We start from the raw sequence: 17041 nt of genomic DNA on the forward strand, positions 1-17041 counted from the left end.
TAAAAATAAGTGTTGTTGTAAGGTCTTCTGGATACTATTGACTTGCCATTAAGGTGAAGATAAGTTTCCTGAAGACCGTGCTTCGTGGCACAGTAGTTAAATGTTGTTATTGCTAGATGTGTGACTCTGGGCTTTATTGACCATATCTGTCCAGCACAGGAGTCTGTAGAGTGTGGACTAAATTCAGAGCCCAAGCTCAGTGTAAGCCCTAATGAACAACAGAGATTCCAGCAGGTTCTAGCTCCATCCTTGATCCCAGTGCTGTCAGTATTAGCTACTTCTGAAGAAGGATCAGATAGTAGGGAGCAGACCTGATCAAATAAAGCCAAATGGTTTTATTGACTTTGAGCCCTTCCGAATACCTGTTTTCTCTCTCTCTTCTCATAGCAATCACTGCAGTAACTTCAAATATCTGTCTTCTTGGTGGCCCTGAAGGCCCACTCAAAGTGTTCCAGTGAGCATGTCCAGCCAGCTACCCAATTCGTTTCTGAACATTTTCAGCCAGAAAATGAGTGTCCCGTTGATATTAAATACTTAATTACACTGGCAGCTTGTGCACTGGGAAAACATCAGGCAGACTAGCAAAGATTAGGTAACGAGCGACAGTAGACATGTATGAAGTACATCAGTTCTGTTGATGAGAGCTCCCTGTTCTTCCACTCCCACAGCTAATTTCACGTGTCTCTGTCTCGCTGTCCAGGTTTTATTGGGATTTGACCATGCTGCTGCTGATGGTAGGGAACCTGATCATCATCCCTGTGGGCATCACTTTCTTCAAGGATGAAAACACTACCCCGTGGATTGTCTTCAATGTGGTTTCAGACACGTTCTTCCTCATCGACCTTGTCCTCAACTTCCGAACAGGCATTGTGGTGGAGGACAACACAGAGATCATCCTAGACCCACAGAGGATCAAGATGAAGTACCTGAAGAGCTGGTTTGTGGTGGATTTTATCTCCTCCATCCCTGTTGACTACATCTTCCTGATAGTTGAGACCCGCATCGACTCGGAGGTGTACAAGACAGCCCGGGCACTGCGCATTGTGCGCTTCACTAAGATCCTCAGCCTCCTGAGGCTCCTGCGGCTCTCCCGGCTCATCCGTTACATTCATCAGTGGGAGGAGGTGAGCAGAGCCTGTGGTGCACTTGCATCCTAAGTCTTTTCTCCACTTACACTGGTATATTACACAAAGGTGCTTTCATTGAAGGCCCATTCTCCTGCTTTATTCCAGTGTGAATGCTGAAGAGTTGTGTCTTGAGTGTAATGCTTTGCTCTTAGCAGGTTCCCAAGAGGGCCTTCAACGTATTGTTACTTAGTCACTTGAGACTGTGCTTTCTCCTTCAGGGTCGTAATATATATAATCTGGGGAGAAGATTCATGGGCTGAGAGGTGAGTCTGCTGCAGACAGCGTGAAGATTTAGTGGAGGGTTGTTAGAGTTAGGGCACTATGGTTAGGTTGTGGTTGGACTTGATGATCTTTAAGGTCTTTTCCAATCTGAGTGATTCTATGATTGTTTGATTCTAAATAATGAGCTGCCTCTGAGCAGTTAGCACCCAGCTCCCTCAGACAGTCTTTGTAGCAGAAATGCTCCAGCTCTGTGTGTTTGTGGTACTCCTCTGGACCTGTTCCAAAAGTTCCACATCTTTCCTGAGCTGGGGACCCCAGAACTGAATGCATTACTCCAGATGGGGCCTCACAGTGGCAGAGTAGAGGGGGACAATCATCTCTCTCTCCCTGCTGGCCACCCTTCCTCCAGTGGAGCTGGAAGATTCTGTTGGTGTCCCAGGCTGCAAGAGCATAATGCTGGTTCATGTTAAGTTTTTCATCTGCCAAGACCCCTAAATCCTTCTCTGCAGAGCCGCTCTCAAGGAGTTCTCCCAGTCTGTACTCATATCTGTGATTGCTTTGACCCAAGTGTGACACTTTGGCCTTGCTAAGTCTCATTAGATTCACATGAGCCCACTTCTTAAGTTTGTCCAGATCTCTCTGGATGGCATCTCTTCCTTCTATCATATCAGATACACCACTCAGCTTGGTGCCAGCAGCCAACTTGCTGATGTCATTGAAAAGATGTTAAAGGATACTGGTCCCACAGCAGACCCATGGGGGACACCATTTGTCACCAACCTCTACCTGGACATAGAGCCATTGACAACAACCCTCTGGTTGTGACCATTCAACCAATTACTTATCCACCAAATTGTCCACCTTCCAAACCCATATCTCCAATTTAAAGGTAAGGATGTGGTGTTAGTTGTCAGGTTTCATGTAAGTGAAGCCACCACCTTACAAGTAGCTTGAAAATTAGTTATTTTTTTCCCGTCTCTGTGCTCTCCAAAGCGGAGAGAAAGCTCCCTGCAGCTTTTTCCACATGCCAGTAGCATATTTTCAGGACAAGGAAAGCTGGTCAAGGCAATTTCATCTTCTTTTCCATTTTTTCTCCGCTGCTTTGGAGCAGAGGCTGACGCAGAGCATGATCTAATGCAGAGCGTGCTCCTGGGAATGTGAAGGGGAAGCAGCCATGCAAGTCATAGCTGGATCACACCGAGCTGTCAGAACACTAATTCATGACAGAGGTGAACCTTTTTCCTCCTTCCAGCATCACGAATTCACAGAAAGAGCATTGGTGCCTATTTCACAAATTTCAGTCTTCATCTTTGTAGCCTTGTGATTTGTGAATGTTTCACTCAGTGCAGACCACGATGGCTCACTGAAGTTTGGGATGACTTCTGTGCAAGGTGCTGTACAGATGTAAGGGGGGAAGACGGCTCCAGCCCTGAAGAATTCACTACTAGGTTAATTTGATTCATAACACAGACAGACGGGAAGTGCTTTGAGAGATGGAGACAAATGAAGCAGAAATGTCTTCCGTGGTGTGACTCAGGAGCTCAGAGACTGAGCTGAGCAGTGAAATATCTCCAGCTCTATTGTCTCATCCCTTGGTTGCTTTCCTTCTCTGTCCTCTAATCTAAGAGCACAAGGTGAGTTGATGGCCTTTGAGTTGTCAAAGTGGGTCCTTCATACTGATTTACAGGTAGCTATGGCAGTACAAAGCTGACCACTTGCTCACTGCTGCTACTCGACTTCCTTTCCGTAACATGGTTGAAGAGGAGTTGAATACATTTGCGTTCAGTGTACTGAATTTTTTAAAAAACATAATGAAGTGTAAGCAAATCAGCTCCCTTTCCCTGCCTCGCTTCTCACACGGTTTCACTGAGCAGCCGTGTGTAACTCCACTCTCATAAAGCAGAAAGGTGGGGCATCCTGCCCATTTGCTGGCTGTTCTGGGTACCAGGGCTCAGCAGCGCTGGGTGCGCTCTGGGTCCCTACTGAAAAGCAGACACCCTGGAGTGATGCAGTGCTGCAAGTGGAAGGGACAGATGGTGTTGGATTGCAGTTGGTGACTGCAATGCAGACTCTGTTATGCATTGCAGAGCCCAGCAGAGCAAACACGATCGTCTTTTTTCAAACAGGGCTCGACCCAAGCAGCAGTTTTCCAATGACAGTGTGGGACTGGGAGGTTTTCCACCTTCTTGAAAGAGACAGAGAGAGACAAAGAGAAGGGGCAGTCTTTTGCCACTGGCGCAGTGCGTGCTACAAAATGACAAGGAGATGGGAAAGAGAAGTGCTTCTTCATCTCTGTGTGGGAGTAAGCTGTTGTGCTCCCTGGAGCCAGGCTGACAGTTCTTGGAGCAATCACTGCTGCCATGGGAAACTTAGCTCCTTGCTTGTACCTACTGCTGAGACTCTGAGTCCTTCATGAGGGGGAGAGGAGGATGCACTCTACGCAGAGATGTCAGTCTCTTTGCTCTGTCTCCTGTATGAATGTCACATCTATGCATTAGTGTCAATGTGAGTGAGTACAGGGATAAGTGGTCACTTCCTGAGTTCATGAACAGCAAGCCTCTCTGTTTCTTCTCCTGCAGTTGTCCATGCTCTGCATGAATTTATCACTCACCCTGCAGTGAGGAAGGAACAGCCTTCTGTAGGGCTGCAATGCTGTAAAACAGACAGGTGCTCATCACTTCCAGATCAACACTAGTCGTGAGTCTGTGGGCTCAAGAGCCAGTGGTCTGAAGTGCCTGCACTGTTCTGTCTCAGCAGCAGATCACTGCAACTTCCTCCCCCAGATCTGAACCAAGTGCTCCGGGCCCTGCTGCTCAGCAAACACCCTAAAGGAAAAAGACACACAAAAAAGAAAAACAATCCATTGCACTCATATTCAGTGGAGTACAAAAAAAAGCTTAGTTCCAAATGTGGCAGTTTATTTGCATTATCCATTTTGCATGAGTTGTCCAAGGAATGAATTTACCAGTAGGGCAGAATATAAATAGAGTCTTTCTGAAGTGTCTGCCTGTATCTATCCTGCAGTTAGGGGCTTGACTGCAGTGTTGGAAGACTTGGACCTGGTGCGTCGTTGTGTTACAAACTTCACAGTCTGGGAGTTACCAAGTGCATATGCAGAGATGCAAGATGCAGCCTGGATCTGGAGCTGTACTGCTGTGATTAGAGCAAGCCTAGGTACTCCTGCCATACCTCGGTCCCAGCTATGGGAGCAATCCAAAAATGGCCTAAGAGAAGACTACAAGGTTACGTGTGATCCCTGGAGCAGCTAGAGAACTGCTGTGCTGGAATAGGGGCTACTGGACAGCTTGAGCTCTCAATACAACAGCAAAAAACCCCCAGAATCCTGCAGAATGCAGTATGTGATAGCTGCACACACCCAGCATAACCCTGCTTCACACTGGCTGGTTTGGTGGCAGCCCCGGGGAGCTCTTGTTGTCTTGGCCATTGAAGCGCTCCAGCAGCTCTTCACAGAGTGGCTGGGCAGGTTTGTGGTTCCTGGCATGTGAAAATGGGGGCATGCTGTGGCTCACAGACACAGAGAGCTGTCGTCTTTGAGAAAGTGGTCTGAGAAAGCCAGCTCCGAATATCAGCATCTTATAAACCTCATCCCAAGGTCACCCAGCAGAAATAATGACAGCAGAATAATGCCATGTAACCGATATACCCAATCAAAATGCAGCACAGATTGCGAGTGTTAAACAAAATTCCCTTTAGGTTTTCATGGGCAAAATTGATTGAATTGTTATTTTATTTTATTTTTTTTCCCAAGAGCAATTTGCTGAGCTTTTCCTATTTCATGCACAACATCTACCCCAGTGTTTGGTGCCAGGAGGCTGTAACTGATGTTTAAGATCAAGCTCTTGTGACTCATGAACAAGGGACGTTTATTGGGATACCAGTAGAGTCCTGCTCCAATAAATTGGTTTCGAAATAGCTCATAAGCAGTGCTAGCCAAAACATTTTGATTTCAGAATCTTTGCGAGAGATTATGGTGGGAAGGAAAGAGCTGGTTTTCAAAGATATGACAATGATATTATCTTAAATGATGGGATTTTTTAAGGTTTGTGTCAGGAAAAAATGAAGTTAGATTTTTTAATGTCAGCGGGTGCAATTGTGAAGAAAAGGACAATTTATTGATTTCTCAATCTCTTACTTCAGTGTAAACATGGAAACCTTCCTGATTGCTGTCATTTTCTTCACCTGAGTGTCCACATTATACAGAAGTTTCAGAATAGAGGAAATGCATCATCTCAGGTTTGCTGTTGGCCACCGATTGCATCATCTGAAAGATGACCTTCCTTTTAGGTAGACTCCGAGATATTCCAGAAATGGATCCAAAGTCTGGAGGGGTTATGTGGAAGAACAAGCAGAGAGCTTCCAACAGCTCTGAGAATATGGCCCTCAATTGATTTTCATTTTCATCTGAACAGCTAATTCCCCTCAGTTCTTCTGACCTATTTGTAGCCTTCCTTAAATTAAATTAAATTAACATGGCTAGTGGCCTGGGGGATGTAATGTTAGTCCGAATCCACAACTAGCTCCTGAGAGGGGAGGAGCTGGATGAAATGATTGTGCTCGAGCAGCACAGCGGGGTCCCATTCCACGAGCAGTTCAGAATAGCTTAGCAGATTTTTCATCGATATGATCTGCAATTCTGCCACGTTAAATAGCAAGGCAGCCCCGTGAGAGTAACTCATTAAAACCTCTGACCACCCTTGAGTAAAATCAGACTCAACAAACATGGAGGATGAGGCAGGAAGAGGGAGAACGGGCTGGGTTTCTTCCTTAGTTTGCGTTACCTAATTTCTGAAGGCAGCATTATCAAGCATTTGTCTTAATGTCATTGCGAGAGCTTATTAGAATCATAATGCCTCTTGTGGTAATTTGCATTCTCTCTGCACAATGACCCAAAACTGGAGCATCTTTTCTGTTCAGAAAGAATCCCGGCTGCGCTGCAATCAATAGCAAAAAACTAATGCTGACGTATCAGAAGGAGGCTGCTCAAGATTGTACCCCGGCCTTTTCCATCGAGCTGTTTTCTCCTGTCGTTGTGAAGATCCCCTGCCCTGTGTCACCTCCCAGGAGAAAGACACCGACCATTTTTTTTGGCAGACTTTGTCTTCAGCAGGAGGCTCCGCTCCTGTAACGCCAGTTAAGCTCTCCACCTGTGCAATGGGAGTGCACAGTTACAAAGATCGTAAAAAACCGCTTATAATGAATTACAAGGAGCAAGGCAAATATTTGAGTAGCTGCACGGGGTGCCATAAAAAGGAAAAAGCCTTTTCTATTTTTTGCAGTCACCTTCTGGCAGTGCTTAATGCGTCTCCTGTCAACAGGATGGTATGATACGGGGAATAGATGGCTCGAGGGGCTGGGAGTAGGGCGCAGAGCCATTTGTCTCTAGGTCAGTAGTTCAGATCCTGCTTGCAGCAACTGAAAGCCATTTGCCATCTCCTGGCTGTTTTGTGTCTGATGTGTTCCTTGTAGATAGGTACCTGAGTGACAGAATCAGCTGGGGCTGGCCTCAGGCTCCCCTTCTTAGCAGCAGTGGGGTTTCATTTCCCCTGCACACCTGAAGTCCCCGTGGATCACGGAGTAGGGCATATAATGAGAGGGCCTCGCTGGCGCCCAGCCTCCTGTTCCATGTGTCACAGAGCTGTCAGTCTGCCCTTTTACACTGCCCTGAAATTATAAAGGTTTTCAAAAGAGAAAAGCTGAGCTCCTAATGATCCCTAATCACTGTGATAGCTGGTTGTTGCTCCAGCCTTTCATTTTCCTCTTCCCTCCAGCTCCTCCTAGCCTACTCCTTCACTGGACGCTGTGTAAGTTGCCTTTCTCTCAGAGAGCTCACGTCCCAGCATCTCTCTGCCAGCACCAGCTGCCTGCAGCTCGACTCCCACATCTTGCAAGCTGCCTGCTGTTCTGCTTCAGGCCATTGTTTTTGGAGAGGACTTTCTGGCAGTCTCTGTTATTGCTGTTGTGTCACAGTGACAGAGGGTCCTCAAAGGAGTCTGGTATGAGGAGGTTCCTCCTGCAAGCAGTGCCATTTCCTAAGACTATATTGTAGAGGCTGTGTGTCGATAGGACATGCAGAAACTCTAGGCCCTCAACAGCCTGCCACAGTGTATATGTGATGTATATCTACGTACTGCTGGCATTAGGAACAACCAGTGCAGCTTTTGGAGCCATTCAGAGGGAGATTCCTGTTACCATTTGGGGTGCTGATCCACTGCCAAATTTGTTTTTGCTTTAGCTGTATGGGAATAATGTTCTGACAGACTCACGTGGTGCTTTAAGGCCAGCATGTCTGAGGCACGTTAGCCTTGGCGAGTGGGAGCAAATTAATTGCTCCTCTCATTGCAGCTTCTTCCAGGAAGGCGCTATTGATTGCATTCATATCAAGTGAAAAACTGTAATAAGGCAGCTATAGAGAACAGCATTGCCTCACCTCACTTCTCTTATTTAGGAAGACAGGGTTGGAAGGGACTGTGCCACATCCATATGTCACGTGAACGAAGCAGGAGCTTAACTGTGGGGAAAAAAGGAAAAGAAAAAGAGAAAAAGAAGAAAAAAAGAAGAAAAAATGGAATGACAAAAGGGTTTTGGGGAGTGTAAGGAGGAGCATGGCTGCATGGGGTTGCTTTGTACCATAAGAGTCAAATATCAGTACATCTCCTTGTCTGTAGTCATTTACTGCACCCCATGTCAAGCTGTGTACTGCTGTGGGAAGGGCAAGAAGGTTTAGTCTGTCTTGCAGACTAAGCTCACTTGGACAGAGTGCAGTGTTCAGAGCTGTGGCTCTAGCACCATCACTAGATAATGCTGTGAGCAGAGGAATTCATCTGCCTTGCTGTGCAAACAAAGTAGCCAAAGGCAAACTCTTACTTTTAGAAGATGCTGTGCACTGAGGAAAAGGGATAGAGATAGAACAGCATCTATATGCTTCTTGAGCACCTCCGGGATTGGCGGCTCTCCTGTCAGGGAGCTGCAGAGAGAACCATGTCTGCCCTGAGCCTCCTCTTCTCTAGACCTCCCATTGGCTTCAGCTCAGTGATCGCCATTTGTCCACATCCCTCTGTAGGGCATTCCAGTCCCCACTTCCTCCCACTTCAGTGTCACCTGCAAACTTACTGAGGCTGCACTTAATCCCTCATCCAGGTCATCTGTAAAGGCACTGAGCAGGACAGGTCCCAGTACCATCCCCTGGGGAACACCACTCATGCTAATACAGTGCAAAACAGCCTTAACTTTCTTTGCTAGTTTGAGGTGAAAGGAGGAAAAGGTCTTTCTGGGGAAGGACAAGCTTCACTCCTTCATACAGAGAAGTACGAAGGTTTAATGGGCAAGAGCCTTATTGATGAAGTTATTTTCTGAGCACCGCTGTGAAAAGAGCTGTTTTGAAGACAGTTTCAGGACATGCAATTATCCAGTTTGCCAGCTTAATGCATTCAACTTAACCTCATTTTTATGAAACAGAAATCAATGTAGTAACTTTTTTAGAGCGGAGAGATGACATTTTATTCTTGCTTTTCCCACAAGGATGCATATTTTTAAGCTTTCTCTTCTGTTTTAACTCCTCCCTCTCCCAGTTTTGATTAAGCAGGAACACCCCAAGGGCTAGAAGAAAGGATGAGGCATTTTCCACATTCCCAGTCGGAAAATGTTTATGCAATCTTTTTGCATGGCAAAATTCTCCTTGTCCTTATGGAAAAGAACTAGGAACTGCATCTGTCACCTCAGTACAAGAACCCTTTTTCATTCCAATGCTGTGTCACTGGGCAGGAATTCCAATATGATGATGATGATGCTGATCTTCACCCCTGAGGTTCATTCCATGGATCGAGTGTCCCGCATTCTCTGCCCTTCCACCCTCAGTCACTTTGTCCTTCACAGTTAGGGATATTTTAGTAATGGTTCCTGCCTTGTTTCTTCTCCCCTTCCTAGGCAGGAAGTCCTGCAGAACAGCAGCAGCTGGAGCTGTGCACTGGATGATGTCTCTCCAGCTCTTCAACAAGAGTTCACATAGAATTGGAGAGAGCAGTGCTAATTGCCCTGCTTTTGATAGATATGCCTCCTCTCAAGCATTTCTACTCCTAGCACTTCCTGAAGTGTCTTGCACCACACACGGGGTATTTTAGTCAAGGAACAAATGTAAAACTGGGCACCATTCCTGCTCTTTTGTAGAAGCAGAGCCCTAACCCACTGTGGTACATAGATATCTTTACATTTTGTGGCTTTTCATTATACTGTGCTATGCCTTGATAGCATTTATCTTGAATTGTTGATTTGAGATAGGTGAGAAGAGGATGGTGTCATGCTTGCTTTGGATCTTTGGTCCCTGATAGGCATGAGAGAAGGAGAAAATTAGTGAATGTATTTCTCAGGTTTGGGTTTGAGTCAAGAAGAGAAGGTGATGGTCTTCAGTACGCAATTGGACTTGGAATGGTCTGAGGGGAAACATTGAGGTCAGGGCCGAGACCTGAAGGTGACTGGGGACAAACTGGAAAAGCAGGAAGGGGAGGAGCTGGGGTCCACAAAACGCTGCCCAGTGCTGGGGTGGTGCACAGGGCCCTACCCAAGGGTCTGCACACATGGAGGGTTGCATGGGGGAACCTGCAGCAGGTGAACTTGGAGAGAACCTCTGTGTGCTGGCAGTGACAGTCAGACAAGCAGCAGTGCCTCCTTGTAAACACTGGGAAGAAACTGTGAGGATAATGTCTCTTAAAGCAGCTGACAGGCCTGCTCTTCCTCAAGTCCCTGGAGGGGGTGGAAAACAGTTAAGACTCAGCAGCTGTGTTTGTTGTGTTCTTCTTTTTTTCTTCTCATTTGTATATTTTTTTCACCCAGCAAACTACCGGGTGTTAATTCCTCTTGATTTGCTGCATCTCAGTGCAGCCCAATTTGGAGAGGCTGTCCCTCAAATAGGGTTGATTAGACTCCTCTCCAATATGCATCACCCAAACATCCACTAATTCCACTTTATCCCATCAGTGTGCCTGGCTTTTCTGATGCTACAAAGAATTAAGCTGGAATTGTCTAGTTAATTATATAAATTACATGCAGCCAAAGTCCAGAGGTGCCTGTCAGGGCCCAGGAGTGACCACCAATGAAAGACCTTATGCAGACAAGCAATTTCTACTCATTGTCTCGCCACCACAATCAAAAGCAAGTGAGAGAGAGAAACAAAAAAGTGTGATTCAGGTTGATTGCACTTTCCCCAGCAGGCTTTCCCCCTCCCCACAGGCTTGGCCTATGCACGAGCCTTGCTTCTCTGCATTCCAAACACTTCCACGAAGATCTGCTGCCTGCCAGTATGTGCAGGCATCTTACCAGCTGGCTTTTTCAGCTGATAAATCATCCCAACCTTGTAGGTACCACAGAAGATGAATAAGAACTTTCTCCTTCAGCTCTCTGCCCTCCACATCTGAAGACACATCTGCGTTTTGTCTTGAGAGTGAGGCGGACTCAGTCCAGCTCTGGAACGGGAAACAGAAACGGAAGAAGGAAGAGAGCAGAATGAGGAAGAAATGAATGATGGCGAAAGCCTGCTGCATCATCACATCAGTCCTGACACACAGCTATCTGATCTTCAAGGGCTGTTGTAAGATAAGTTTTAAATGCATCTAGTAGCAAGACACTGTCACTCTTCCTGGGAAGTTCGTCTTGCAGCTCTGCCTTATACATTGTGAATGAGGTTATTTCCAAATACAGGAGATTGCTTTGCTTAGCGAGGCTCTGACTGCTTTAGTCCACAGAGAGCATGTGTGCTGAAGAGTGGAGAGCTGGCCTGTGCTGTTTCCAGGTGGAAGAGAATTGGTTTCTCCAGCACAGAAAGCAGAAGGAAAGGTCTTTCATATCCACTGTGAGGGAAGGGACTGAGTGTAGCAGGTTGAAGCTCCATCCTGCTTTGCTGCCTTGCACAAAGCTTCCCATGCGGGCAGAAGCAATGCAGCTATGCATCGGGAGAACTCAAAGAATCCTTGCTGGAGCTCCTCTCCTGACCCTTGGCAATGATGCTGCTGGAGACAGGATATACATGACGCTGCTGCTTCTTTTATTCAGATTTTCGCCCCTCTCCTTGCCCTCTTCAAGGTCATTTCAGCAGTTGGCAGGGAAGGAATAGTGCAGTCCATTTTAGGAAGATGGAAAAAACCCTTCAGTTTGCATCCTGGCTCACTGTGAGCGCTGGGAATGCAGACAATGAGGGATGGAGCCAGGCTGGAACATGTTCCTCTCTGGCCTTTACCCTTTCCATCCTCCCTGCCTTCCTGAGGCAGAGCATGCTGTGAGCTTCTGCAGGAGATGCCTCCTTTAAAAGGAACTTTTATCGCAAAGCACTTGCCCCTTATCTGCAGACTTCAGATGGGGACGTGCTGCACAGAGTGCTGACTGGAAACACACAGCAGCTGGCAGCAGCTTTCCTTCTGCTGCTGAAGGGAGGCAGTTCCCTGGACTTTGCTTCCAGGCTGGCTGCAGCAGCACAGCCGCCACACCAGCCATGCACAGTCACAGGAGAGGCAAGCCTCCCCCTACATTCACCAGCACTGCAGAAGAATAAATCCACATGCATTTGCTGGCTTTGCTCAGAAGCACCACAGAAGGGGAACTGTACATGTCAGAGTCGATCGTACCTTCACCAAGTATCCCTGTGCTTTGATGAGGCTTGCACAGTCCCTATGGAAGCTTGTAGTGTTTCATCACCCCTGCTCAAACTTGCCCCTGGGTGCTACAAGTGCAGTGCAGCAAGCTCCTGAGAAAGAAAGCATAGGCTGCTCTGCCACTTCCTTGCCTGAGAAACGATGCCCCAGCCTGAGGTGCAGGATATGCTGCTTGTTTCTGCCTTGTTCATTTTCCCTTCCTACCTCAACAGCCTGCAGATGGAGGGCAAGTGGGCTCAGAGCCCAGCGTTTGAACCTGATGAACTAATGGGATGAGGGAAGGAGTTGTAGGCAGTGCTACAATCAGCCCTTTGAGTGAAGCAGTGCCTACTTTGATTCGCTAGCAATTTGGGGAGTAATTTGGAGGAAAGTTTGCCTGCATGTGTTCCCTCCTTCCTAGGGGAGAAATGAGCCAAAGGACACCATTCCAGATCTTGCTGTACTGTCTTAGGAGGGCAGAAATTGTTCTTGGGAGAGACCTCTCGGGTGGGAGGGGGTGTTTGCATGTGATTGAAGTGGAAAGACATCAGGCTAGAAGAGATGGAGGATATTTTAATTCCCAACAGGACTAGGCCCCACACATTGGCTTCTTGTTCCCATCACTTATTTGTGGATGGTCCAGAGCTTACCCAGTCTGACAGCTAACAACCAGTCTATTGCCTCTGGGGCTGGCAGTTCAGCACACTGTGGGCTGCTTTCTGGAGCTGGAAGGTGGCAATGTTGTACCAATGAGCCAGCTTAATTGACAGCTGGCCCAGAAAAGGAGATACGCTGATGGATAGGAGGCAGCTGCTAACTCCAGATGCCAGTGCTGGCATCAGAAAAGAGGCAGGAGAATAGACCAGGAGCACACCAGTGGTGGGGAAATTAGTCTGGACATAGCAACATGAGGGGGCTGGTGCATAACGGCATTGACAGCTTCTCTGCTTCCTACTGGGAAGACCCAAAGCCCCCCATTTAGGGTTTTCCCTGATATATTGTACTCCTCACCCTCAACACTTTCCTCCTCAGCTCTCTCTTCACGTCCAGCAGGTCTGAAGAAGAACCCATTACCAAATGCTTTCTCATCAGTCTCATCAGATATGTTGACACCTCCCTGAGGTTCAGTCTGCAGATGAGAGAGGGGATCCCTAATGAAATCCTATCGTTCAGATCATTTCTGCCTGGGGGAGCTGAGAAGCTCAGGCTCAAATACCAATCACTTGCTAACAATTTGGATGCAAATGTAATCCTTTTGGAGTATGAGGTGCTTGGATTTTTAGGTAGTTCTGAAATACGATGATGCTGCTGCAAACCCACCAGATATTCTTTTAAGTTTGGTGAAAGAAGATAAAACCTCTTGTCTTCTGAGATTTCAGCGATGTCAGGGACAGAACTGGGAAATCAGATCCCATAGTTTTGAATTCATACTAAGCCCTAAACTAAAGGAGCAGGCTCATATCTGGGTTCTCCCACTCCAGCTTTGTACTCTGAAGAGGCTCAAGTTTGGTGCTCTGCCTTTGCATCACCCCATGCTGTTTTACTTCCTCTTTCTGAGGCTTCAGAACAGCTTCTCTCACCACACAGTGCTCTAGCAGAGCTCCTTGGCTGCAGCTTAACTCTCTATTTGCTTTGTGGAGGAAGATTACCATAAATACAAAGAAAGTAAGTAATAGTGTTATTTAAAACAAAGTATAACTTAGTTGTGGTGCTAAGGCTTGCTGCAATAAGTACCTTTGACATTGTTTGGGAAGACTGTGCCTACTGCCCTGATCCCATATGTTACAGCTGCTCTTGCTATCTGCTGTCCTCTGCTTGACACGCTTGTGTCCTGATTCACATTTCTGGCTTTGCCAAAGCTTTATGGGGTCAGGGATCCAGCTTCATTTATAATCACTGCTGACACTTAGTAATAATTCTGCCTTAGGTTAGAAGTGCTCATGTAAAGACACTCTTTACATCGAATGCAAAGCACTAAAGCACAGCGCTGATCCCATCCCATCTTACAGCTTGACTCCCTAGGGCAGTCCAGTCCTGTGTTGAAGTTTTACTACTCTGTAAAAGTGTAGTAAACTTTTCAGTGGCCGAAAAGGCAATTCCCAGCTTTTCTGCATTCTGCAGTCACTTCAGTGTAAGTCTGAGCCACATTTTGGGTCCCAGCTTGTCTAGTACCTGCACTGCCACGTGAACATGCGTCCAGACAGGCCACACTTTAGTCTTCTTCCAAGGCAGATGGCCTGAGTATTTTCAGCCCTCAGCCATGTGGTCTGGAGGGATTGAGCAGGACAGAGGCTGAACACCATCCAGGAGCAGATCCCCTGAGCTACTCAGCCCTCCTAAATTCACCACTGGTGCTGCGAACTGCAGCCCCCATACCTCTGCATACCTAGCACCTGCTCGGAGCCCAATCTCACTTTCCACTGCAGGTATTGCCCCTGTGTACGTGGTCTGTAGCCTGTGTAGACACAGCCACTTTAGACACGGCCCCTGTAAAGCCCCAACAGTCACACAGGTAAAGCAGATTGTACCCCTGACTTAATTTGTCTGAGCAAACATTCAGTGGTGTTGACAAGGGAAGGCTCGGGTGCGGCAGCATGCAGTGAGCTGCTATGGGATTGTAAAGAATGATCAGTGCTGTCATTTTTATGTACTTCGTTTCCCCTGGTGATTTCTCAGTGCTGCCACCATCATCTCTTCTGCTCATTTCTTCTTACGCTGATGGGGGTGAATTTTCCTACTGCTGCACTGGGGGCTTTCACTGCAATGAGGTGTCATTAAATCAGACAAGGCAGCAGAAGATGAAGAATGATCCAGACTATAGAGGGCAAGGCAGGAGAGGTCGAATTGAGCAAGTTGTGAAATGAATTCCCAAAGGACTCGCTCTCTTTCCAAACTAGGCAGGAAACCAAGCAGAGTAAGGAGGAGAGTATGAATGTTAAGGCAGCTCCATTCCTGTTTCATAGTACTGCTGCTTTGTAGAAGATTCTTCTGTACAGTTTCTTACTGGCTGGTTTCCTGCTGGAGGTGACCAAAAAGCAGAACAGGGGTTGAAGGAGCACAGGGTGGGGATAAAGCATTAAAAATGGATGTAAATCACCATCACAGGATAATTGGGGATAAGAATATCCCCATTTTAGACACTTGGGCTACCTCTGCACTGTAGGAGTAAAGGGAATTCAGAGAAGGCTGATGAAAATGATTGAGAACAACTTGGAATAACTGAGAAGTTTGAAATTCTTTAAGGAGAAGAGATGAAAAGTGAAAGCCTGTAAAGCAGTAAGTGGGCTGAAAAAAGATGAGGGCCGTATATGTGCGTGCTGTACATAAAAGAATATGGAGCAGCCAATGGGATTGAAAAGGCAGAAAATCCCAAATGAATTCAAGGAAATACTCTTTATGACAGCACACATTCAGGTATTGGAGCTTCTTCCACAGACAACATAATTCAAGGGCAGCTTGAGTGTCTGTGTGAGCTGTACGAATAATGGAGTTAAAAGGTAGGCAGGAGAAGGTTAAAAAACACTCCTGCTTCCAAGTGTAAATCAGTCTCTCACTATTACACATTCAGGTGAAGCCTTCCAAGGAAACTGGTTCTCTTCCCTCTGTCTGATGTTTCCTATGCTGTCTTCTGAACTGATTCTGGTTGCTGCCAAGGAGCGCTTGCTGGAGCACCTGGAATCAACATCAATTGTGGTTTGACCTTGTTCCGTTCATGTGGTTTCAAGCAAAGATAGTGGGATTATTGTTTGTGTGAAGGAAACCAGGCTCACTGGCCAGGAGAGGGATGAATCAGGAAAGGGAGGTGGAGCCTTGAGGCGAAAAGGAATATCTGAGTAGATGTAGGTGCAAGTAGTAGATGTGCAACGGCCCTGAGTAGATGTAAGGCCATTTCTGAAGGAAACTGGCAACACGTGGGGCAGAGCAGGTAGCTTTTATCAGTAATTCTATCACAGAGTATGCCTTTTGGAGAGAAATACTGATGAAATACTTTCTGCTCACGTGATGCAACATGAAGAAGAGGGTTAATTAGGACTTTGCTATTTGTGTGAGCCTCCTGCAGTGCCTTAGTGGTGTCTGCTCCATTCCAGCAGTGACAGACAGGGACCTAGTACCAAATATCTCCTCGGGGAAAAGGGATAAAAACCTGCATATGAAAGGGTGCAGCCTTTTAGAAGCAGTTGCTGGTATTCAGGTGTCTCAGCTGGAAGGTTTACCTGTGGGACAGGAATGCCCTGTGCAGTATGCTGCGTTGTGAGCTGGGTGGTGTAGCTCCAGACCTCAGACTCACAATGCAGGGGCAGCAGCACAGTCTTATAACAGCCTAGTATTTCACTTGAATGTACAACACTCCTGTCAAACTGTTATTATTACTGGTCTTAGTATGATACTATGAGCATGGTATTATTATGTGATACCCCTAAAAGAGCTGTGCAGATCTCCTCCTTGTCCCTGGCTGCAGCTCTGGGTATTTTTGCCTTGATACCTGTCATCAGGCACCATTTCCTGGTGCATTCCTAATTAAAATGGCAGCCCTTAGGGACTGCGTTCCTGCCCAGCATGTGTTAATGAAGGGTTAGGAACGTTTTAGGTAGTGTTTAAATACTGCTTTTAAGCATCTTTATTCTGACTTAAAGAACTTTGTTCTATAATCATCCAGAGTATCTATATATAACCGCAGCAGGATGCTGTCATATTTTCATGAATATAATCTACTGCTGGTTGGTTAAAGAGAAGAAAACCACCAGCTCTCTCTGCTCCAAATCCACAAAGCAAGTGACAAAACACACCCAGCCACTTCCCCCTTTTCCCTCTCCTGCACGGAGCAGCACAGCCCGCTTGCACCTGAGATGGTGGCTGCACCCCATCCTGCAGCTCTCTTCCAACACCTCAGCCTCTGCTCTGGGAAGCTTGCAGAGGGACACAGGTTTTCTTCCTTGTAGCAGACAAGGGGTTCTTTTCACTGCGCTGTTTTTTTTAAGAGATGTCTTCTCGAAGGTGCACGCTGCAGTACTGAAAAGGTTATATTGCTATTATTATTCTAACGGGGTGGGAGGG

The 17041-nt window shown here is 46.7% G+C and overlaps 1 protein-coding gene across 2 annotated transcripts in view; it reads left to right on the forward strand.

Annotated features, from left to right (window-relative positions):
- The window catches only part of HCN4 (hyperpolarization activated cyclic nucleotide gated potassium channel 4), a 97195-nt gene that overhangs the window by 29654 nt on the left and 50500 nt on the right, over positions 1 to 17041 (forward strand). For both annotated transcript variants that reach the window (XM_072345888.1, XM_072345889.1), the window contains exon 2: positions 701 to 1124. In XM_072345888.1, the coding sequence (XP_072201989.1) occupies positions 701 to 1124 (424 nt within the window). The remainder of the gene's footprint in view (positions 1 to 700; positions 1125 to 17041) is intronic.

The sequence above is a fragment of the Excalfactoria chinensis genome, chromosome 10 (assembly GCF_039878825.1).
Source record: "Excalfactoria chinensis isolate bCotChi1 chromosome 10, bCotChi1.hap2, whole genome shotgun sequence".
Taxonomy (NCBI): Eukaryota; Metazoa; Chordata; class Aves; order Galliformes; family Phasianidae; genus Excalfactoria; species Excalfactoria chinensis.